The 25,667-nt window shown below is 37.6% G+C and overlaps 1 protein-coding gene across 9 annotated transcripts in view; it reads left to right on the forward strand.

The window, feature by feature from the left end:
• Positions 1–25,667, forward strand: part of ESRRG (estrogen related receptor gamma) — a 389,158-nt gene that overhangs the window by 271,544 nt on the left and 91,947 nt on the right. For all 9 annotated transcript variants that reach the window (XM_015621015.3, XM_033513291.1, XM_015621011.2 and 6 more), the window contains one exon: positions 8,184–8,300. In XM_015621015.3, coding sequence (XP_015476501.1) covers positions 8,184–8,300 — 117 coding nt within the window. The remainder of the gene's footprint in view (positions 1–8,183; positions 8,301–25,667) is intronic.

A 25,667-nucleotide genomic window follows, 5' to 3' on the forward strand; every position in this document is an offset into this window, starting at 1 on the left:
TCAGTTGTCAGCTGGGTGCAAAGTCTTGTGTTTGACACAGAGGTCTTGTACTTGCTAGATATTTTGTAGTGAATATTTAGTGTAAATATATTTCTCACAGTTTTTATTTGGTCAGTTATCATAAGGGCTAGTAAGTACACACTTTCATTAATAATATGTAATTACTCAGTGCTCATATCTTAAACATTTCAGCAGGTGGATTGAACTGGTATTCTTGCTTTCAGGAGAAGGCTGAGATGGTAGGACTTGAATGTTCAAAGACAGTTTATTATCCTGTTTCATGCTAGCATTTATCTCTCTAAAATAACAGCCTTGTATCTAGAAAACTTTCATCCTCCCTCCATCCAAATTGTCCAGACTGTTGTCTTTGGACTCTTTAAACTAGCCTGAAAAGACCGTGTGTAAAGCCTGCACATTACTCATAAGGTTTCTTGCAAAAGTCTCAGATCTTACTTACTATTTCCTTGGATACTGTTTGAATTTTTCCCCACAAAAGCTAAATATTTTGCATTCAGTAGTCTTTGTTCTTTAAAGTTTTTTGGGGGGGAAGGTGGGGGGTTGTTTATAGGTTTATTTTTTGAGGAAAAAGCATTGGATGAACAGTAGTGAGACATCAATCTTCTGTGTATACACTGGGTGAGTAAAGCACTAGCCCTGCAGTCAGACCCACACTGTCTCATCATTTGAGAGCTTCATCCCTGAGAGTTGCTGCCTGTCCATGTCTCCTAATACAAACAGGAAATGCTCTAGTCTTGAAATGCTGTTGTCTTCTGCCATCTCATTTTATGCTGCTCAGCTAAGAGCCTTCAGCTCTACAGTTCTGCAGGGATGTTCCTATTGTCTTCAAAGCCTGCCCAAACTGCTTTTTACTTTGTTCAGCTTTTTGGTTACTCAGAGTTGTTTTTAATCCCTCTGGCGTTCAGGTTTTTCAGTCCTCTTTAGAGTGTTGACCCATTATTGAGCCAGTTTGATCTGTAAATGTAGAAACACTTTACAGTAAATACATTTTTATTTTTCAATCATGAAGTTTTAATCAAGAAAGATAGAACTAGTTATGTACATTCAGATAAGGCAACATAAAATTTGATTTGATGTTGCATGTGAATCAAGTGGCTTCCAAAGGGGTATTTTGTATTTCTGAAAGCTGTCTTCTGAAATACATTTTTGAGAAGGAAATGAAAGGAAATTAAACAAGATTTTATAGCTTTTCAGCATCTTTGCTGATAGCTAAGATCGTTCTTGTTTTATAGAAGGATAGGTGGAGGCTCCTATCTTGGTGCACTGGCCTGTGGACCTTGGCTGTGGTGCAAAGATGGCAGTCCTCCAGTGAGCTGAACACTAAATGTCACCTGAATCCATCATTACCTGATTAAATCATTCACCTTCCTTATATAAGTGAAAGTCTGTGCATCAGCATTTCTTTCAAAGAATATTTTAAGCAAGCAGTGATAGATATCTTCCCTTTTCCCCAATTTCTTTGTGCCGTGGGCCAGCCAGACTAGCAAGCGAGTATTTTTAATTCTTTCCGGCACATCTTTTCATCCTGTCATAATGTCATTTTGTAGCTATGGCAGCTAAACAAGATGAGACAATAAAATATAAACATGCTGAAATCTGAGAACCAGAGAGAAGTTTAAAATATACAAATTGTTTTGTCTTCTTTACTGTGTTTGCTTTCCTTACAGCCTTGAAAATTGCGTGAAGCATTTAGATGATTTGGGAATGAGTGTTCTGATTGGTGCATGTCTATTTTGAACCCATCAGAAATACTGAGAAAGAGATGTGATTTACAAATAATGCTGGTACACTAGTATGTATCCATGCCATTATAATTAGGTCTGGATCTCTTTTTGTTATAAACATCTCTGAAAACCTCCAGCCCACTTACAAAGCCCTATCTCATTTGAAACCAGAGACATGTGAAGTCTCAGCTAGCAAGTGATTTATGTTAATGTTTGTATAACTTTTTAATGACCTTTTTCCTGGTGTGAAAATAATTCAGTTTGTAGCTTTTACGGACTGAGATATTCTATGTGCCTATAAACAAACAATGACAATCCTCTATGCTATGGTAGTAGAATGTATCAAAATTGACCTAGATAAAATACCAGTAGGGACCAAATGTAGATAGTTCAATCTTTCTGACTTGAGCAGCTCTTAAGTGACTACCAGGTAGCAGGGGATCAGTTCCCTCTGTGTCTTCAAAGGATTGATTCTCTTTTAAGGTGACCTAAATGCCCTTCATTTCTCATGAAGAAATTGAGTCCAGGGGGATTCAAAGGTAGTTGGGCCCTTACAGATTCAATACCCCCTCATATCAACCTGATACTGAAAATTATGGTGACTTTTTATGATTCTGGAAACTCATCTACCTAAAGTTAGAGGCTGATACAAAACTGTCATGTAGTCAGACTAGCCAGCATGACCTTTACATTTTTGCCTTAAAAATCACCATGTTGCCTTCTAAGAATAAAAAAAAAAAAAAAAAAAAAAAAAAATTTGCAGGTTCTAAATATGTTTTATATTTTTCAGTAATAGACTACACTGATTTCTTCAAAGCACTTCAACATAGTGACTTCACTAAAAATGTACTTTTAAACTGTTCATGTCCCTCTGTCAAGCACCATGTTTAGAAACTAGCATCTACTCCTCAGTGCTTATTCTACCAGAAAAGGCAGCGTAAGCAAGAGATGAAACGTAATCCTTCATACATGGTCCTGTCACCTTGAAAAGATACCTGAGACATTTGGGAACCAAATTTTTAAATGTTCTGTAACTCTGTGTGTAGAATATTGTTTCTGAAGTCGCCTGGATGAAAAGTTGTGAATACAGTCAACTTTAGGCTTAATCGTCTCCAGATGACCTGTAGCAGAATTCATAAGTCTATAATTCATAGAGCGTTTTTACAGTATCAGATGAATATGGCTGAGGATTTGTCAGCCAAAACTGGATTCAGTTATGTTCAAATCTGACCTTATTGCAGCCCAACCCCACTTCTAAAACCTTATCAATGAGAGTACCTTTACATGTGAAAATATTTACTCAAACTTAAATTCAACTATTTTTGACTGCAAAGTAAGGAGCAGATTCTGGAAGAACTGAAACTTAAACCTGAGAGAAAATATTTTTACTTTCTTCAGTTCAGCTTCATTAAGACCTTATAAACATCAAATAGATTTTTAAGTCTGGGTCTTTTTCTCTGTCCTTCTTTTCAGTTAGCCTGTTACTCTTGATTTCCTAAAGCACCTCATTCTCAGTTTCTCAGGAACTCTTCTGTTCTGGTTGGATTATGTATAAAGGTGTAACCTAACATAGTGAAATTCATTCTCTGTGTTAGATTCTCCTGTGTCTCTCTTTCTAAGACTTCCTTTTATTAAATCCCAGAAGACCTATGGCTGTAATCCAGCTGTTTTCTGTTTTTGGAGTTTTGATGCATAGCAATGCACAGACAAGCAGGTGTGTATTCTTTTGGGTCTGTCGGCCAGGAAAAGAGAGCATTACCTGGGGTAAACCTCACTGCAGAAAGACTTGAATCTAGTTAAACAGTAGTCTCTATGAAGAATGAGAACACTTAATTTTTGCAATACAAGCCTTTGAATAAAATGTATTAAGTTACAGAATGTGAAAAAGAAACTATGGGAGAAAAATGGAACATTATTGAACTGAAATGCAGCTTCGTGAGCAGATTATAGCAGAAAATTATTACATTGAAGGAATGTTGGTTCATTTGCTTTTTTTCCTTCTTATTTTCTGAACCTACATTCCCACCCAGTAAAAGTTTCAATACTAATGTCTTCAATATTCCTCCTGCTTTTTTAAGTGGCTCATGACAATTTTTTCCAAACACATTTTTGCCCTGCACTTAAGTCTTCCTCATAGCTTTTACTTGTCCCAAGATTTTCCTAGCATACTTCAATAGCTTGTAGCAATCCTTTTACATCTTTGGTGTTACAAAGTCCAATATTGCAGTATGAAAAGGGAGATAAAGCTTCTGCTAGAACTTGATTCCTGCAGCTTCTACTTTTGTCGGTATTGCTGGAAGAGAAAACCCTATTCCAGCCTGATTCTAGAGCCAGCTTCTTATCCTCGGTCTCTGGGAGGTTCTGAAGTTGTGACAATAACTAATACCAAGGCAGGAGGCCCAGTACTTTCAGTGGCCTCTTATTTGCCATGGCTCTTGATTCTCCTGTCACCTTTAGTGTCATTGTCAATTCTGTGCAAGAAATGGCCAAAATACATTTGAGAATCTTGTCTAAATCCATTCAGTTGCCTGATTTTTAAAGCCATTGAGTAAGTCCCTGTACCACGAAAATTGTTTTGTCTTCACTCCTCATTCAAGTAGCATTCTAACCTCATCTGTGAGGTAAAAAGAAATGGTACCTTGGCCCGCTTAACCTTGATCTGTGTGTAAAAATGTAACCATCTGAAGCATCTAAAGTTGAAGACCTGTGTATACTGCATAAGTTTTAGCAGCTCACCTTCTATCTCAGGATCAAATGGCATAATGTTTTCAGTGAGTCAGTTGCTCTTGATAAGCACAGTGTTTTAGAAGTATTTCCTCATCTTTTGGCTGAGATACTAAAATTTAACAAATCAGTAGAAAAGAGGAACTGGTTTTAAATAAACATTCTTCAGCACATGAAAAAAGAAAAGGGGCATATTCTGGTATAAATCCCATTATATTATTCTAGCACTGAGAAATATGTTTGGGGAGAGAAGATTTGACATATATTTTTATTTTCGAGCATCATACTAATTTATATTACTCAGCCCTTTAACTGCCAAACTGTAAAAGTCCATTACGCTACTGAAAGGAATATACAAATTATCCCCTGGCACTTGAGGCAGGAGTTTTACATATACACTGTTATTCTATCAGCCAGCTAGCTGCACGATTCTATTAAGGAGTAAGTGAGAAAATTATATTGCCTGCAAACTAATTGTACAAAAGACTCTGAAATAAGTAATCAGAGCCCAGTTCTTTCTGAAAACCAGCCAGGAGATATTATAAACTGCTCAATCGCTCTTGTCAGCTCAGTTTAAAGGTCCAAAGCTGCCATGTTGATTTTGTTCACTGTATAACACAACTTCCTCTCCAGCTGTTGACAGGACTGGGCAAACTCAGCTTTTATCCTTCGTAGCTGCTCAGTTTCAGCCTCTAGCATCTTGAAGTAAGCAAGGAATTGGTAGAGCTTCCTTCTGGTTCTTCCTCTGAAATAAGAAGCAGATCTGAGTATCTTGAATGGAAATTCATATCTAGAAGTAAATAAGAAATTATGAGAGCTCTAATGACCTGGAATGTGCAGTAAGTTCAGGTTTTTAACAAAAATAGAACTGCTAATACTTGGAGTGCTACATAAAATGCATTTTAGTATTATAGAGATATCCACTGCATCTGCACGTGAACTGGAGAGAAAATGTTAGTTCCTTGAACTCTTACTGCAGTGTAGCCATGTTCTAAAATGCTGGAACACTTTACAGGGACCAGCTATGGTCATTGGTAAGATGTGGATCTTACCAGTGTTCCTGCAACTCTGCTGAGCTCATCGGAGGAATTCTTTACAGCATCTTCCAAGTTCGTTTTCCAACACCAAAAATGAAGATTGAGCATCTGCTCTAAAATACAATTCATTAAAGAAAAGCAGTTTAAATTGAAATGAGATTCCCTCTGTAAGCTAAAGTACTGGAATCCAAGAGACTAGAATAATAGCTCCTTTTAGCATTCTTTAGGTGTCAAGAATATGCAGGAAAAGTAAGTTACACTATGCCTGCTGCAGACTGTTGCACAGTTTGCAGAAATGTGAAATGTCAGGGTATGGATTAGAAGTGTCTGCATAATTAAGTGAGCAGTCTTGAATTTATCTTTCTGGTTCTGAATGCTACTTTTTGATGTTGGCACCTGTACCTTTGTATCTTTGGACAGGAGCTCTTGCTACAGTGGGAGTGTTCCACCTGCCCTAGTAGAGAGGTTTGCTTCCTGAAGTTCTCTGTTGTAATATTGATCTAATTTCTGATCAAGATCATTTCTGGCCTTGTGCAAAGGTATCTTTGATCATGTGCAAAGCATTTCTGATTCCATGTTTCTCCTTTTTCTTTTTTTTTAAAGGGACGGTAATACATTTATTACTGTAGTATAATGAAGTACGTTAGATACAATTTGTGAAAGCTTTGAAAGTCTTCCTGTTTAGCGGTTGTTCCTTTCTAAGAATGCCTTGTTAGAGTGAGAGGATAATGGGAATCCATTTTAAGCTTGGCCTTACCATCATTTTCTACCTACCCTTCTAAAAGTGTTATTTCCTAACTTTTCTAATGTGTACTGGAAAGACATTTCACAGGAACTGTTGTGCTAAATTCCCTACCCACCATATCCTTCAGGTTTTTAAACAGCTTTCTCCACAGCAGCTAAGAAAGGGGGAAAGGACTAAACTGCTTTGACTTTTGTCATTAGCATTCAGGCATACCAAGATCTGTTTTCCTCACCAGCATTGCTAACTCAGGCAGCAATGTCCAGGAGGAAGAAAACCTGCAAAGGCCTGAAAAGGTTGTGCCAAATATGCTGGTTGTGTTGGCAGAGTACACATTTTGCCATGCAAGCCTCCTTTATCATAAATACTTAACCAGTTTTCAGTAGATGTAAGTGGTTTAAGTATTACTTCCTGTTGAATTAGCAGTTGCTGAGCATTTGAGTCTGTGCAATCCTGCAATCCACTAATGTGATATTTAATGAGGAGACATCAGTCTGGAGAAAGGTAGTCAATATAAATCAGTGTTTACAAAGTGTGATGAACTCTGAAATATTTCATCAATGCTGTGGTCCCAGGCAGACTCTATGCTAATTATTAGAACCTGTGCATGTTTCAGGGGACTTTGATGGACCCTGAGTGCAGCAAACAAGGACCAGCAAAATTGCGATTATGCTTGGACTGTCTCAGATGACAATTTATGCATTTGGTGTGATGACCTTTTTCTTCCCAAGAGGGCAATAAACAGAATGCATTTTCATTAAGATACTAATGCACTTAATCACAGGGGGAAAGGGTTAGAAAATAAAGAAATACCTTTAAAGCAGGATGTGACAGACTGATCAGGAAGATGCTTTATTTAAAAGTCAGTTTCCGGTTTAACTTCCAACTGGTGCAAAGTCTGTTGTACTGGATGTCGTAATGGGCAATAGCCTGCATGGCTGGACAGATGAATAAGCTGAGCTAAGCTGTTTTCTGAAAAATGCAGTGATACTAGGGCAAAAGAGAGCAGATGTTCTCCCATTCAGACTTGGATACCCAAAGATGTGATCTTTTAAAGAATAAACTACTCATGTATTTCACTTGTTCATTTATAAGCTTTTATTTTCCTTTTTTTTGAGTAGAAATAATATGTATTAAACAATAACAACAAAGAAAGAAAGAGACTGCTTTTCCCAGGAGGCCTCACATTTAAGGATCAAACTAGTTACAGGCTTTAAGAGGGGAACTGGGAGAAGCCAGGGTCAAAGGAAAGCATCTCTTTCAGTTTTTGTTATTCTGACAGCTTGGCAGCAATGATGCTATTCCTGATACCTCTCAGTACAAGAACTTGGTCTAGAGAGGTGTCCTGGAGCAGAGATCTGGCCTGGAAGCTGTAGAACGTGCTGGATGTGGTGGTAACAGTCCAACACCGGTGACTCCTGCCTGATGCTCTGTGCCAGCTGTAGTGGAAGAAGAAGAAGGGTGAAACTCCATGGTACCTGTTACAGTTGATTATGCAATAAAGCAGTCCTCTTTTTGTATATTAGACAAAGAGAGACTATGGAAATTGGCTAAAAAGGAAAATGAAGAGTGCTCAGAAAAGGAGCCTGATCCTGTGGTTTGGTACAGAAAATAAATGTCTTTCTTCTACCAGCAGGAATAACATACGTGAAGGGTTTTGTTAGGGACCATATTTGGAGTGAAACACACATTAATAGTGGATTTGTATAAATTTCTTTCATACAGTTGTCTAGATTAAAAAAAGAAAAAGTGAAAAAACTTCCTCTTTTAACTCAGCTATTTATTTTTACTTGAAAGGCGTTTCCTTTCTGCAGCACTGCTACTCTTGATACATTCCAAAATGAAGTACAACAGCAGTTGCATGAGTACTTTTGTATATATGTTGTGTTGGTTAGTCAGTGACTCTGAACACCTCTTCCTCTGTCTATTCCATCACAGGTAACATAGAGTACAGCTGCCCAGCAACAAATGAATGTGAAATCACAAAGCGCAGACGCAAGTCCTGCCAAGCCTGCCGCTTCATGAAGTGTCTAAAAGTTGGCATGCTGAAAGAAGGTAAGACTCACCACCTCAATCTGTATTTCTCTGCAAACACTTGCTACAACTGTAGGGCAATCAGGAAAGAAGAGTCTGGTGAGTGTTCTAATCAGTTATTGCAATGGCAATTTTCGTACATACTTGCTCTTTCTGACACCTGCTTCTAAGCTATTGAATCATGCTGTATCCACATAGAGTTCATCATCTAGTGTAGTACAGTAAAATATACCTCAGCATTCAATCTCTTTCAGTAAGAAACTAATAGAATAATCATGAGAATTCTCAAAGATGTTTTTCCTTCATTCCTTATCTGCTGTTACTTTGTCCCAGTTCTGGCAGAAAACCGAAACACAAACTGTGCCTTCCTTTCCCTGCTTTTATTCAGTCTTCATTTCATCAGGACAAATGAATTTCTAAATTAAACAAGTATATTGTGTGTGTGTACTGAAGTTACTGTAACTACACTGGAGCAAACTATGGCGTGCAGAAGAGGAGCACACCCCCCCCCTTTTTTTTTTTCTAAAAGTCTCTGAGAACCCCTGCCCCTCACTGTAAGTATATATTGAATGTTTTAATTAATCAGTTATATTTTGAAGTTATTGAATGTAAGAAAATGTACTCAAGAAATGGTGCTCTCTTACCTGGAACCTGCTTCATCTATGTTAGACAAAGAGGTGATTCCAAATCTTGGTTGCCTGCTCTGCACTTAAATTGCTGTTAATGTATATGCAAGAATATACTTCTAAGTGCATGTATTATATGCATTATTATTTTAGGGCACTGACATTACCAAGAAAGATGCCATGGACTTCTGAACTAGATAAACATTTGAAATGAAATCCTCATAATGTTCTCTAAATATTGTATCCAGTGCAGAATACTTAGTGTTAAGCAATCACTTCAAAACAATCCTATGCAATTTTGCTTTGTAAGTGCTTGAAAACTCAGCTTTAATAGCTGGCTGATTTTTGCAAATGGTTTGGTGATAACATAAAACAGGTTATGTATGCAGCTATTAGGGTAAAATCCAAGAAACAACATAGATCAGTGGTGAGATGATGGGTAAATTAGGCCTATCACGCACCTACAGACATATTCTTATTGGATTATACTTACTAAGAATAAACCTTGTTCTGTGCAACTGCTTTGGCAGATGCTATGATCCTGTGAGCCAAATCCTGCTGTCCTTAGTCTTACTTGAGCAAAACTCCTGTCAGATTCGATGGAGATTTTGCCTCAGTAAGAACGGCAGGATTTGACCCTCTCTTCAGTGGTGATGGGAGAGTTCTTACTTGCCAAAATCCTCATATAACTGACCACTAGGAGCAGTTACTTGAAAGTGAAATTATGATGCTTAGATAAACTGTAAAAAGAAAAGGATGACTGGGTATGCCACTGTACTTCCTAGCATCTTTAATTAGTAAGTTAAGACCCAGTATCACTAGTAATCTAATACACAGATATATTGAGCAACTTCTTTGAAAACGAAACAGTGCTACCAAGAGTACATGCAGGTGAATTGATTTAATCCTTTTCCTCTGAATTTTGAGGGCACTGCTGTGCATCCATTAACATATCTATTTAAAAAAATCTAGGCTGTGTGCAGCTTCTGTGACTCCAAGGGGAAGTTAAGTGTCTCCTCTACAAATGAGTAATTATCTCAGCAAATTTGTGTGCAGATTTACTGTTTCTGCATACAATTTTGTTAACTGAGATAATTTAGTTAGACAATACAAATGTACATTGTGAGTCACGGGGTTTTTTTGAATGTTCGTTGTCTATGGATTCAAATCATTCCCACAAGTTTTCTTAGTAAGAATTGCATAAATTTTCTACTCTAAAAGTACATACCTTTTTCTGAATATTCTACAATGGCAAAATAACCAATTGCTTTGAAAAGGCAGTGTTGTTTATCTACCACCTAATATAACAACCTACAAGAACCTCTAAGGGCATTTTATTCTTTTCCCCCCTTTAATGGGCACTTTTACTTTTTAAACCATATTGATTCACAGTACATTTTTAGGACTGTACTTGTAGTAAAGGTTTATTTTTTCTTCTTGTTGGAGGGTAGTTTTGGAGCTGAATATTGTTTTTACCTATGGAAAAGTCTGGAGATGACTTTTTGACTTGGAGCACATCCTTTATATACAGAATTAAGAAACATAAGATACTGACTTCTTTCATGTGTAAAGTGGTATAATTTTATTGATTAGTATGAACTTAAAATAAGCTGAAATTATTCTTGTTGTATCTCAAGTATTTCTTTATGTACAGGCTAGGATTTCAGTTCCATGAAGCATGTCAGAGGTCGTGCTGCAGTAAATCTATTCAAATGTAAACCTGTTCAATTCAATTACCAGTTTATAATAAAATTTGCTGCTGCAGCCTCCACGTTTGTCACAGCAGTCTCTACATGCTGATGGCACAGCATGCCTGGAAATTGACAGCCTAAATCTATTTACAAAAAAAATTTAGTTGCAGACCTGAAATAAAATCAAGTTTAAGCAGCTTTGAGAGGAGCATCACATTCCTTACAAGAGCAGCACATCTGCCATGGTGCATCTTCTCCAGAAATCTTACCTTGTTTGTGGGGAGTTTTCTTGTAGAAATTTATCCTTAACAAACAGTTTTTAAGTGTAATCTAAAGTGAAACAATTATCAGACATTGTGCTTCCCTTCACATTTGAAAGGACTTTACTACATTGTCATTTTGTGAATTGTCATATAAATTTCATGATAGAAATCACAGTGCCTGGAAAAAGATTCTGAGTTTTAGCTTGGCTTCTAGGGCAAGGTCTGAAAACCACTTCTAGCAAATGTATAGAGTGTCTTCCCATATGACATCTGCATGTTGAATCATTTATGTGACAAGATAATGGTGTTTTCCATCAAGCATCCAGTGTTTCTGTGGGAGACCCGGTGCTAGGGTTGTGGGGCTGTGTTTTGGGGTCAAATCCTGGGAGGGAATTAGATTTCTGGTCACATGTTTTACAAAGTGGAGTAGGGATTTTCTGTACATATTCTCATGAATGTTGGTGGAGCTTAACCAGCAGCACCTAGATCAAGATTCGTAGTAATTTGCAAGATTTTTTGTAGGCCAGAGGCTAGAGAAGGAACACTTACAGCAGTGCTGGACGGGGCTGGAGTGGGATTGAGGTCCTGGCTACGTGTCCTGTTGTGTATCATAAGTTTGTACACACTGATCTGGAGGAACATATGTATCATTTTGGTTTAATCCATGGACTGTTACTTGAAAACATGTCTGGGTCTATGGATGGCTTTTGGGTATGTTGTACTTCACACTGCAGCATTCAGCAGAGGCTGGTGAGCTTTTAGGCACAGGACAAATACGAGGTTGTTATGTTTTAATTTACTTTTCTAGGTAAGGGTTATTAGCAGCAAAGCAGACTATATTGCACTCAAATAAGAAAATTTACACTTCTCTATATTTAACTTTGTGTGTCAGTGTTACAGAAAAAACAGATTTTCAGGTATCACAATTGAGTCTTCTGCCAAAATGGAGTTTCTTTGGCTCCAAATTACATTTGGGTGGATTGTCTCAGATTCATGAGAACAAATGAAACAACATTAAAGATTCTTGTATAGTCTAGGGAGAAACTTTTCATAGGTATCCCTTGAGATTTCTTGAAATAATATTGCAATTGCTAAAAGGGTGAAGGGAGACATGTACAACAATTGGCCCTTTTGAAAAAGGAACATTTTTAAGACTCTCAGTAGTTTTCAGTTCTGTTGGTTTATAATATCTCTTTTAAGTTTGGCCTTTCAAACTCTTTGGAAGCCAGTGATTAGTTTGCTTCAGGTGGTAGAATTAAATCTGTGTTCATGTGCAAGATTGGATATTTTAGCTATTTCCCTTTTTATACAGTTAGTTGGACTGAGAAAAAGGGTTTGTTCTGTTTTGTTTTTTTTTCTAAGAAGAAAAATTGGATGTAAAACTATATATGATGGTTTGGGGAATCTTAAGTAGATATTTGACTTTTTTTTTCTATTGCTATGTGATCTGAGGAGAATTCAACATTTAATCTTTAATTAGTACTATATGCCTATTAATAATATTTGTGGGACTATTTACTAGCATGTGTTTGTGGTAGAAGATAGTATTCCAAGTTTATTATAGGACAGATCTTGCTCCGAAGAGCTTTCCATGTGAAATAATTCTAATGGAGTAATTATTCCAAAATAAGATTACGTTTTGTTTCAGATGCAGCATTTGTATAACTATTTTTGCAAGAGGTTATTCCATATATTTTAGTTTTCTCCATAGAGACAAAAACAATTACTGACAGTTTTAAAAATGCTTGAACATTTTAGCTGGTCATGTAATGAATCAGAAGATTATTATATGAGTTACACTGCTTCTTAATGTGGTAAAATTGGGGGTATCTAAAATATTTTTGCTTCACACTTCAAGAAATTTCATTAATTCAAGTATAAGAATACATTTTTAAAAAGAGGTATATTTTTAAGCATAAATTACTGAGTTTATTATGGAAAGATTACCGTATGAACATCTTTGGCTTGTGTTAAGCAGCAGATCGGATTAAATTATCATATTGATCCTTTCTGGCTTTGACAGAATGTAAAATGAATGTAAATGAATCCAATACAGGAAGGAGAACAGGCAGCTTGAGTTTAGTCTTACGTAAAGAGATGCGTGATATGCAGAGGAGCAGATTAATGGATTCTCTCTCAAAATAATAAATAAAACTAAGCAATCTTCTTTATGACTAAAATTGTGTTATCACCTATGTTTTGAGGGTAGTGAAAAAGCCTGCTTAATAGGATTCCTTCTAAGAACATCTCTTACGAAAAGACCTGTGCATCAGACATTGCCAAGGTAAATTTCTCTTACAAGTCTAATACCATTAGTCTGCCAAGACGAAAGCAGAAATTATTGTGGATGAAGTTTTCGTTTCTTCTGCCTTCAGAAATCAGAACAAAGGAAAGGAGAAAGAATTAATGGTATTCAAAGAAAGTATTTCTGTACAGGATGACAGTTAATAGAGTGGCAGTGACCTCAGTGATATTTCTTATGATCTCTATCGTAATATTACACTTAAGGAACTCCTTCATTAATGCAGGATATTATACAAACCTCCTGTGTTACAACATCAAGAGATAAAATAGTGTGTCTTCTGTTGATGTCTCAGCTCTCTTCTATATTTCAATGTGTAATGAATGAGTTTAGTTTCTAGTGCAGATATTTTTTTCAAACAGTTTCTTTTCCTCTTCTGTTCCCCCTTTCTTCCCTTCCTTCCACATTCACCCATTCCCCCCTTTTCTTCCTCCCATTTCTCCCTTTCCTTCAATTCTATTTCTTCCTTTCCCCTTCTTTTTTCCCCTTTCCCTTTGCACTGCCTTTCTTTCATTCAACATGTGCTTGGATTAATATATACTGGGACCTGTTAAATCTCCTTGGAAACAATAGAAGCTAATCTCTAAGTGTTGTTGATGTTCATAAGTAGGCTTCTTTGCTCCTAACCAAAATGTGACCTGATAGCCCAGTTCTCACATTAGAACTGACAGCCCAATTTGTCTGCCCTAAAACGCAGCTCATGACTATCTACTCTCTGTACCTGATGAAGAAGGACGAACTATTCAACTTCAGGTTAGTGTTTATAGTCAGCTCAAGCAACAAGCATTTCTATTCCTCCGCTAGAAAAATACCCCAGAAAAAACAAATACTGGAAATGTGGATATTCTTCCCAAGTCACATGAAAGCATCTACAGCTCATACCCAGTGTCAGCCTCCTGAGAAGTTTTCGTGGTGCTTGTGTTGCAGTGTTGTGCCACTCTGGTTTGTGTTCTGTCTCTGAGTATTTTGGGGAACAAAACAGATCCCAGCAATTCACTGGACTTGGTCTTTAAGTAAAATTTCTCTCTTTTTTAGATAAAATTTTGTTTTACCATTGTCTCTTTATACAAATTCTCCCCTTCCATAAAAGCGGAGGTATGAAGTGGGTGTGGAGAAAGGAGTATTGTTTCTGAGTTTGAGAAGTATTTACATTTCTTGGCATTACACAGATCGGTAAATGAGGAGGGTTTTATGTTAGCATTTGCAAATCTGAGGTCAGAGCTGTTTGCTGGCTCACTCACCAGCAACTTCCTTGAGATTAGCTGTTAGGTTGGGTCTGCTCACACAATTTTCGCTGCTGAGAATCCAGTGACAGCAGTTGTTTGCAGGGTCAGACAAGCAAAGAATACTTTCACCCTAAAGTTACTTTGTACTTTTTCTACTGAAAATGAGTTTAAAAGATTTTGAAGAAGATGAAATTTTACTGTAATTTTCTTAGTGCACATACATTGCATATTACTTGCTCAGAATTGGAAGGAGTAGGTTCTGCAGTTTCATGAATCTACCATTAAAAATTAATTACTTTGTACTAATATTTTCTCATCATAATCTGAGGTGGTTAACTGCACATCCTCATTTGTCTTATTTCTTCCTTTGATCCTAAATCAAGGAAGCAATATTTTCCTAATTTTCTAGAAAATATTCCATTTTTTGCATAAGAGATGCATTGGACTTAGCCCCATTAACATTTACTTAGACACTGGAAGTACAGTGACAGTGATATAAGTGATAAGGATAGGTAGAAACAAGTCTGAAGGATGCAGGACTTTTCCCATCATCTCACAGACAAGTGGCTGCCTTTCATTCTTGGTCTCTGTCACCCATAAATTCTTACATCAATGTAGCACTGCCATTTATTGCAGAGTACTTGAATTCTTATCCGTGGGTCCTGCCCTGTATTAAATAGGGCTCATTTTGTAAAGAGTAACAGTAATATAATTTGTATTCTTCACTTTATTCTGTTTGTGCTGTGCAGATACTTGCACATCCCCTGCTTGAGTAGAATAGGTGTAGCATCAATAGGTGGAGGTGCATTTAAGGGTATTGCATATCCTTATCTCTAAAGTGCCACTCTGGAGCCAACCTTTCTTTATTTTAGTCAGCCTTTGTCTGGGCAGCGCTCACATCTCCTCACTGAGACTTTGCTGTGTTAATCTTTGCCGAAACAACAGAATGTATGGTAGGATTATTTGGAGTGAAGGGCTGAAATGGTGCAGGTGCTGGTAATTAGAACCCATGTGGCAGACTTCTGCTGCTTGAGAGGGGCTGGGACTGAAAAGCTTGGAGGCTGAGGAGCTCTCTTGGCCTCTTCATTCAGTCAAGGCAATGAATGTGCTGAGAATCAAGAACATTTCCACCTGCAGTTGTTACTTCTGACCTCTTACAGTGCTATCCCTCAAATATTTTGCACTTCTAAATCTCTGCTGTCCTGCAAAAAAAATGTTAGAATCAACGTGGGTTTTGAGACATTAATGTAACTAAGCCACAGTCTTCTCTCTGACCATCATTGCCCTTTTGTAAGCTGAAGAGTTACTGCAAGTGGTGAGCCTTTGCCAGTTCTACTCACTGAGTCATTGGAATATGAAGTTGGAATATTATTTCATTTGGTGTTTGTAATGTGGCTTTTGTGGTTGAAGGTCAGCAGCCTCAATTCTGAAATAAATGTGATCATCTGCAGTGAATTGTCCTTTTGTCAGATTTTGCCATGCTTACTAGCTGTTCTAGTAATAGATCTCATCTAACCAGCTTTTTTCTTTTTTTTTTTTTTCATTCTTTTTCTTTTTTTTTTTCTCAGAAGAGGGAAATTATGAGGGGAGTCTGTTGTGCTCACAGTGGATGCTTAATATAGCTATTAATCTTTATAAATGAAAAACATAGCTTTATTTTAAGCCTCAATGGGCTTTTATTAGATAAATGATTCTGGAGGAAGTCAAACACAGCTATGTTAAATATATACACTTACTGAATAATATCAATATTTTCATTTTTTGCTCTTTATCGTTCCAACAAAGTTAATACGTGTATCTATTTATCTTTTAAGCATCTAGCTTAGGTCTCACAATCATCAGGTATAAGATGAGAAGTCAATTTGATTTACAGTTTTAGTGCAGCAGATCCAAAATCAACATTCCATACAACTTGCTTGTGTGGGGTCTTAGTGCAGTCCATGTAAAAATAGTTAATTAGTAAAATAGTTAATTTCGAAAAATTCAAATACTTTCTAAAGGAAAGTCTGCATGATGCTGTCCTTTAATCAGCTTAACTCCAGTCTGTGCCCTTAGTGACAGAATTGTTGGTGTGCTGTAAATGTTTATCAGCAGAACTGCTTGACTAGCAAGAGAGAATGTTGGTAACTTACTGCATGCTGAGCACATACAGATCCTAGAAAAAACAAGTAGTACAAGCTCATTGTCCTCATCTTTTGTTTTCCTTTCTCTCTTCAGCCAAGCATTAGTCCACACAGTGCTGTTCTTGTCATTTTTAGTCAGCAATGTAAAAATAACTTCACCAGTGTCCTGTCTCTTTCTAATACCCCTTTCAGTCCTGTGGGTGGTTGACTGAAGATGAGCCAGGTTTTTTGTTCTGATCTGAAGCAATCAACATATCAGTCTTATATAATTTGTTTAACACTTGTACAGCCACATGTTGCTTTTCATGACAGTCTGCCAGATAGTGTTTACAATGGTCTCCAGTGTCTGCAGTTCCTATGCTCTCTCTCATTTTCATATTTTTCTGTAGTTCAGTCCAAGCTTTAGAAATGGGCACCTGAGATTTCATTGCATGGTCAATCTCAGTGGCTAATGTTTAGCAAGAATATCTTTTTTTAAGTGGCCAGAACTACTGCATTTCTGGATAGAAAGTGGTAGCACTTATGGTAAAATGACTTAAGAGATGTCATAAATGCATTTTGGGTCCAGACTGAGGGTATCTGCCTGTTACTATTGAAGTGTTAAAAGAGGTCTTCCTCTAAACTGATTTTTCAGGTCACAAGCCACTTCCTGGTTTCCCTGTCAAAGTTTTAATGAAAGCTCTTAAGTTTCCAGTTTGAAGACAAAATAGACTGCTAAATATCAAAATAAAGGAAAATTAATGTTTCCCTTAAAAAGTAGCAATCTGTTTTATAATACCAGTTTAAATGTAAAGTTTCTGTTGAATTATAACTCAGGTGAAGAGTTGGGCAAGTCTGTTGTTCACAGCCGTAGTCTTTGCTGGTCTTCCTTCTGCTGGAGTGTGCCACATGGCCATTAGCTTGATCCTGCATGAGATGCAGAGGGATGCAGTAACTGGAGAACAAAGCCACAGAGTAGCTAAGGTGACATAAGTTCCTTCTCTTTTCTCTGTTTATTTTCTCTCATTTTCATGACTTTCTATTCATTTTACTCTTCCAAAGAGGCTTATATCAGAAGAACGCTGATGAGAAAATAGTTGCTGCGAGCACATATCCTCCAGGCAGCTTTTTCCTGGCCAGATGTGAGAGAGAATCATTAATTTCTTGAGGTTCTTGTTAGCTGACTCACTGTTTTGTGAGGACTAGTCAGGCTGAATGACTGTATTTCCTTCTGGGCATCCTGATATTGCTGGAGATACCTCTCCTGGCAAGGTGCTTCAGTTCATCTCCAGTTAAAATACTTGTTATGGAAGTATTTGTAAACACAGCTGATTTATGAAGTTAGGAAAAACATTTGAATGCAGTGTTAAGGCTTCCAGCATTGGTGTTCCTCTCTAGGGAGGTGTGTGCAATGAAAAAACATTTTGAATGTTAGCAATCCATGCCATTTTGTTCCCATTTGTTTTCTCTAATTTCCTTTTTTAGTGCTGGTTAGCTGAAATAAGCCCTCTTCCCCTCCTCTTCACTGTTCCCTCCCCCTTTATGGAATAGCCCATGACACGTGCCTGTAAAGTGGCTTCTTGGGAATTTGCAAGTCTTTGAATGTGTTATCTGATTAAAGGGATGTATGTGTCTTTAATTCTCGTCTGCAGTTTCACCTCTGACCCCATCTGTTAAAGTGGAAAGGAGCTGAGAGTCAGCAAAGTCCCAGATTCAACCCAGATAACCTGCAGTGTGCACATTTGTATGCTTTAACTCCTTGGTTGCCCCTGAAAATTACATACTTAATTAAGTGGTAGGTTTCATTGGAAAATCTGGAGGGTCTGATATGAGACAGGTGAATTCTTTATTTTGTTGATATGTTTAAGGTAGGATAATTTAGTCCTGGCTTCTCCTTTTCAGTTAAAGAATAAAAGAGCATATGGGTGTTCTTTTACATATACGTAAGAGCATAAAGGTGTATAAGATCTTGTTTGCATGTGTGTATTTTAATTTATTTATTGTTTTAGGAGTCCAGTTTCTTGTTTATGGAAGTGAAAAATCCAAGCTCCATTTCTGCTTCCTTTTTGAAAAGGAAGCTGAATTACATGGTTGGAAATGATGTTGCAGTTTTGGGTGGGATTTTTAAATACCCCCGAATAAGGCAGTAGAAATAATGTCATTGAAAGACTGAAGTAGATGACATGAGGGTCATTTATATTATATTTTGCTAATATTCTGCTTTTTTGCAGAACAATGTAATTGTGGCATTTTCTGTGCTTTACAGAGAGATATCATGAGTGGTGAGAATATGCCACTATGTTTGGACCTGTGGGTGTTTTGATTTTTTCCTCTGGTCATTTTCTTTTCTAGCTTTCAAACACTCTTAAAATGGAAAGGATTTTCAATATCTCAGATCCATTCCTGTTCTCTGAAAGCTAGAGCCAAATTCTTCCCCCACTTACATCTGTTCAACTCTGGTGGTTTCACTTACGCTATGTGGCTGTAACAATGCAGAATTTGTCCTAATCTGCCCTTTCTTTTTTGATGGAGAATATGAGTGTATGTGAACACAGTAAGTTGAACTGCAATCAGAAAAATGTATGTATTTTGTGTGCGTGTATACACACATAGATAAACAGGACACAGATAGGTTTGATAGTATATCTACTGTACATAATATTGTAAATGGTATCTTGCTGTGCTGGAATCTAGGCAATATGAGTTCAGTACTAAAGTGTTCAAGTTGCACCTGAGCTAGCTGGAGCCTGCCAGCCTCTGCAAGCCCACTGAGAGCATCTGTCTCGCCACCACCTTGCTCACGCTGTGTCCTCTGCAGGCTCTCCGATTCTTCCGACTATGAGCATAAATCATCCACCTGTCAGGAGCTCGAGCTGCCTGGATTATGCAATGCCTGCCTTCATTTGGAGATGGTGTGAGCAGAAGATTGCGGCAAATGGTTTGCATTCATTTTAATGCCGCTCCCGCATCTCTTCAGCTTTAATGAGGGTTCAGGGTGGTGACGACTCCCTGAGACAATGAAAGTCCTAGAGACCCAAGCTTTCTTTGTACATTTGTATGGCCTAGTATAGATTTTTTTTTTTTTTTTTTGTTTTTTTTCTTCTCCCTCCCCCCCACCCTCCCAAAGAAATGAATGGCTTGAAAATTGAGGCAGAGAACTGGTACTGCACAAAGCCAGCTGTCCATAGCTCTGCTTTTTGGCCTTGTAATACTTCCCTCCAGCTGAGCAATGAAGAATTTAAAAATCAGTCATGTTTAATGTTGATTGTCCATTTGTGCTGTCTAAAGCTGCATAGTGCCTAGTTGCCTTCAGTTAAAGAAAAATTGTAATAATCCTCCCTTTGCATTTTATTCAGTTACAGGTGTATTGAATTACACAATTAAGGGTAGCATTCCATGTTGTATATTCCAAATTTAAAATATAGAACTTCTATATTAAGGTCTCCTTCCCTTATGAACAACAAAAAAAAAAAGAAAAATTCGACTTTCAGTAAAACTGTCTTATTTCAGCTTGGTAGACCTGAATTAATCAAATTCCTTATTCACTCATAATTTTCATCATGAATTATAGACAGAATAAATATTAGTATTTATTCATCTGTGTAAGCAGACGGAAAAAAAGCAGAGGTTGGGAGACAAAAACAGAGAAGTCCTTTCAAAGACAAATGTTGAAGGTGGTGAAGGGGTAAAGATAATTTGTGCCTTCACACCTGTAGTATCTGTCTGCCTCAAACCTCATACCACCAGATTCTTGAAGGTACAACCCTTGGACTGTAGCCTTATGTGATTATCCACCTTATGTTCTTAGTAGCCTGAAAAACATGTGGTAGTAGTAATAGGAAAATACTTAATTTTGATACTCTTTAGTAGTTAGCAGGGGAAGTCCATGTTTAGTATCCTTATGCTACAAGTTTGTTGTTTTTCACCCATATTTAAGGAAACAAACTTGTTTAAAACTTTTGAAACACCTTGGACTTGTGCAACATGATTTTTTTTCAGCGAATGTGTCATGATCTTGTCAACAATTTTTTCAGAGAGTATTTTTTTTACGTTTTTGAGAACACCTGTGATGCGTAGACCCCCATTTTACAATATTAAACCTCAGAAAGTGAACAAGAGTTGCTTAGTAAAAGTCAGATGTGGTGTTAGAGGCACAACTAAAAGTGGAACTTCTGCTTTGAGGTTAGTGTGTCATTCAGCCTGGGACTTCAAAGTCCAGCTGTGTCCACCCCTTTCTCACCCAGTGACTGAAAGACAGAAAGGTTTATTGCTTGTTCATTTGGGGTTTTACATTTCTCTTTTTAACACTTTCCTTTACATGTGAGCTCCTCAATCAGCTGTTGGAGAAAAGAATCCTAAAAGGCGAAGTGAAATTAAGGGCAGTTTTTGTCAGAAGGGAAAATAAAGTGCTATATTTCAATGTACCTGCATATTTCCCCTTGATATTAATAGAAGATGCTTAGACACATGGAGAGGAATTTGTGTTGCCAAAACATTAAAATTTTTCTCTCGGTGAAAATTTCCCCAGCTGACAAGTAGCACGAGTGGCAGCTGAACGTGGAATACACAGTGTGTGGAGCACACACTTCTGAACTGCAGCAGTGCTTTTGGAAGCTCTGCCTGGGTCTACGTTCTGCCTCCTTGGTCTGAAAGCCAGGGAATTTCATGCAACCTGGTCATACTTAACTAGGACCACACAGAGCAAGGTTTTTTAATAGGCTGTTTGGGGAAGAGTGGAGACCCTAGCGTGTGTAGACTTTGAGATCTTTACTGGGAGCCTTATTTGCTTTTAGTTGCAATCTACCCTTCCATGCCATTCCCTCCCCCTCCAGCTTTAATTTGATGGAAAGGCAGCAGTACTGCAGTTTTATGCAAAGCCTCCAGTGAACTCAAAAAAGATTATTATTTCTCACTTTGTCTTTACAGATAACTTTAAAATTTTATGCGTCAGAATGCAGGATTATCCGAAGACACAAATGCAACACAACACTGACAAAATCAGATGAAAAATCTCACTCTTTTAGCTATGAAGAAATTAGATTTATCATCAGAAAAGCATTCTCTTTTCATTTTCTGAAAGGTGCTTTTTGACAGACCCTTTGCAGTGGACGTCATGCTCACAAAACATGCTGTCACAGGGCTATTTGAATATGGTGACAGGCTCATTATCATGTTGAAGACAACTGACAACACTGCAGACTAGAAATGGACAGGCTTGCCAATCAGCTGTTGAAAGGATTGCAGTTGAAATAGAGGTTTTTTTTGTTCTGAGAACAGTAGTACAAATTGACTACATTAATTCTTTTTATTATGGTTGCATACACTGTAGTTAAGGGTCCGTCACTGTTTCCATTATAAATCCCTGTTTTCAAGGGTTTATTAGTAGACCATAAAAATGGCTCCTGTTGAAATTTTGCATTAAAAAATATATATTACCCTAACAGAACAAAATTTCTGTGGTAACTGTGTGGAGGAGGGAGGGCAGAGAAAGAGGGATTGACTGATTTTTAGCTGAAAATTGCATAAAGCTGAATGCATTATTACTTTTATCAATTCGTAGATATCCAAGAGTTTTATAGACAGGTTTGTACCTTGGGAGTTTACAATTTCAGGATGCAGTGCTGACAGCACTTACTGTGGGATAGGTTTTTCCTGTTAGTTTCACTGGAATCAGTAAAGCACAAAACCTTATCTGCAGTACTAGATATTTGCAGATTTAGGTTGAGTAGTCAAACAATCTTGAAAAGTAGTTTTGCCTTTTCTTGGACCTCAAAAATAGTCAGGTTGGGGTTTTTTGTTTTGTTTTAATATTAATCTGGGATGTTAAATGATTACCTGAGTTTCACGGTGTTTAGCATATATAATGACATTCCAAGTAAAACTGATTCCACCAAAATACTCCAGTTGTGTGAAGTGAAAAGATTGGTGGAATTTATCTGCTTTAATCCAAAGTGGCAGTCCTGGGATATCTTTTTTTAATAGTGGAATTTCCCAGGTGTTGGAGTTCATGCTGCTGTCGTTTCTAGAGTGCCCTTAAAATTTCTGTAGCCATCTACAGCATCATCCTTCTGTGCAAATGCAGGAGTGTCTGTTTTGACAGGTCTGAACAGCTCACAAGGCATCTTCTGTTTAGCTCTGGAAGCAAGGATGTTCCTCTGAGTCCCCCGAGAGCCTGATCTGGCAGGCATTCTCAGAGCACCCTGTCACACCTCAGCACACGGACACCACACGCAGTGTCTGCAGTCACTTTCTCCTGTGCCATCCTGGTGATCTTGCTCTGGTGCCTCAACAGCTGCTGGCTTGTGGAAAGGAAGAGGTGATGTTTCGGCAGCCAGGATGATTACTTTAGTTTTTCCACACCCTGACTATAACAGTTAGAGAGAGCTTTTTCCCAGGACCTGGAATACCTTTTCATTCCTTACACAGAGGAGAGTGTCTAATCTGTGCAAGGGCTCTAAACCAGAAGGAACTGAGGTTACATTTTTTAAGAGAAGAAATCCAAATTTGCTGGAGAAAAGGCATGCTGACCTACCTTCCTGCAGAAATGGGATGGGAGGCAAAGAGTCCTGAAAGGAACAAGGCATTTCCAGGAAGCCTGGTGGAAGCAAAGGTCTGAAAGTTAGTAATAAATTGTACACATAAACTATGTGTAGGTGGCAGCAGTATGTGTGTGTTGGCTCACATTTATATTTTGCCCTGAGAGCCAGCCTTCCTCTGTGCTTTGTACAGGAAGCCTGGATCTCTCTTCAGGTTTCAGCTCCGTTTGGTGGGTCAGATGGAAGAAGGTAGGCACTGTGGTACATAAGAGGTACATATCTTTTTGTGGGAGTCGGTTAAGTATCAAATAAGATATTGAAATAGAGAAATTCCACACGTAGACCCCTCAGATATTGAATAAATTTATCAACCAAAATGAATCTTAAATATATTCACTAAGTATTTGATGTGAGGCTGATCCAGAAAGAACACAGAGCTTTGCTTAGTGTATTTTGCTGGAAGCTTACAAGGAAAAATAATTTTGCTTTGTAGTTCCATGGCTTCAAACATTTGCAGCCTTAATTGATGCTCATTTGATTACTTGATTCAAAGCACAATCAATTACCTTAATGCATATCACTGTTCTCACAACTACGGTGATTGCAAAACTGTGAATGTAAAAATGGAAGTCACTTCTGAAAATTAAGTCTGCAAGTCTATTTGCAAAGTCAGAGCTCTGACTCTCATGAATTACAGCAGCACAGAGCAAAGGAGTATATTGTCATATTGCCTGAGCTATTATAATGTATCAGGTCAATTGTGTGCCTACTTAAAATCTTTAAAATATTTATGCTTCTCTGTTGAACTCTGTCATATGTTTGTAGAAGGAAACTTTGTGAAGATCTTGATGCCTAGAGAGGCTACGTGGTACAGAGGCTAGACAGTGCTAAAGGAGTAAAGTAGGTGTTTATTAAAAGGCCTTTGAAAGATACACCTTGGGTAGTACAAGAGCCCAGCCGTGGCTCTGTTCAAGAGGGACAACCGGTCATGAGTTTTCACACTTTTATAAGTTTTGGTCCATTTATATATTGGGGTTAATTGTCCAATTACAGTTTCAGGTTATGAAGTCCCTTCCCAGATTGCTCTCCTCATTTTGCTGTTGTGTATACTTTTTGGGCTTGAAGCTGCAACAGTGTCCCTGGTTCTTGGGCTGGAAAAGGACTGTTTTGTCTAACTACCCGGTGAAGAGAACTTGCTAACGCTTTATATGAAGTTCAGAGCTATATACTAATGCAGTACAGAATCTGAGAATATGAAAGCTAAAATTTAAGGCATCAATATAATAACTAATGCTGGATGTTGAACCTAAAAAAGTAGTGTTTAGCTTCAAATTGCCAAAGAAGAATTTTGTCTTTGCATGAAATCATGGCTCTGTGGAAGTCAGTGACAAAGTTGCTGTTGATCTGGGGGCAGATGGGTGTTAATGGAGTGAGTAATTCCAGTGATTAAATCAGATGATTGGAATCAAGACTTAATTTCTATTCTAGAACAAGATGCTTCTACTTAGTGTGCCTCCAGCAAAAATACAATAGATACAATAATATGGAGCTCCACCTGCATGTTGTGAGGCTCATTGAATTAATATTTATGGAACGCTTCAAGATTCTTTGATAGAAAGTGCTATATGGCCGCACAGTATTACAATAAAGTCCTGAAAAGCAAATCAGTCTGGAGTTATTCTTATCTCATCCAGTTATAACTGACTAGTGGAGCTATCTGTCTTGTTAGAGAGAAGGAAGAAAACTAGAAACAATAAGTATTAAAAAGAAACCCCAATTATCTGGAAAACCTTGGGCTTAATATTTCAATTAACTTGTGGGTTTTGTGGTTATAGACCCTTTTTTAATGCTTTGCCAGCTAGATTCCTAGTTGGAACCCAGCACAGCATAGTAACTTTTTGTGGTTTGGGAGAGTAAATTAGTATTTCCTTCTTCTGCTATAAATTGCTTCAGAGAACATTCATCCTACACCTCCCCTACCAGACATATAAATAGCATTATCTTTGAATCATTGGTTCCAGTGATTCTATGTATGAACAAACACTGTTGATTCATTGATGCGGGGGTTTTTGTTGGCTAAGTATTTTTATATTTGCTTTTGAAAAGAAAACAAATATTCTTATCATTAAAATCTGCATTGATTTGAAATGAACTACACCTAAGGGTGGACTAATTACCTAATTTTTCTTCTCATCAATCATACTCTCATTACCATAAACATCCCTCTGAAAAGTTAGCAGAAGACCTTCTCAGCAGTCTTTAAAGAGAGTATTACAAACAGCACTGCGCTGAAAAAAGCCTAAGACAATTGTAAGTGTACTGAAGGGACATTGGTTGAATAAAACTATTCCTATTATGCAAACAAGGCAGCTTATCAAGTGCGTAACTTCATTTTGCCTATCACCAAGTGCAGGAAGAAAACTCTGAAATCTAGGTTGTGAAGCCTGGAGGATATTGATGTTTTAGCAAAACAACACAGGCATGGAATACTCTTTTTCCCCAGGACTGACCTAGTAAATTGTGTAAGCACCAGGAGAAATTTTGCCACCTGTCCCTTATAATCAAGGCCTGTCCCTGACTTAGTCTCATTTCAGTGATATAATTAAATGACACCATTTTCCCATTTATATTTCTAGAACACG

Source organism: Parus major, chromosome 3, assembly GCF_001522545.3.
Source record: "Parus major isolate Abel chromosome 3, Parus_major1.1, whole genome shotgun sequence".
Taxonomy (NCBI): domain Eukaryota; kingdom Metazoa; phylum Chordata; class Aves; order Passeriformes; family Paridae; genus Parus; species Parus major.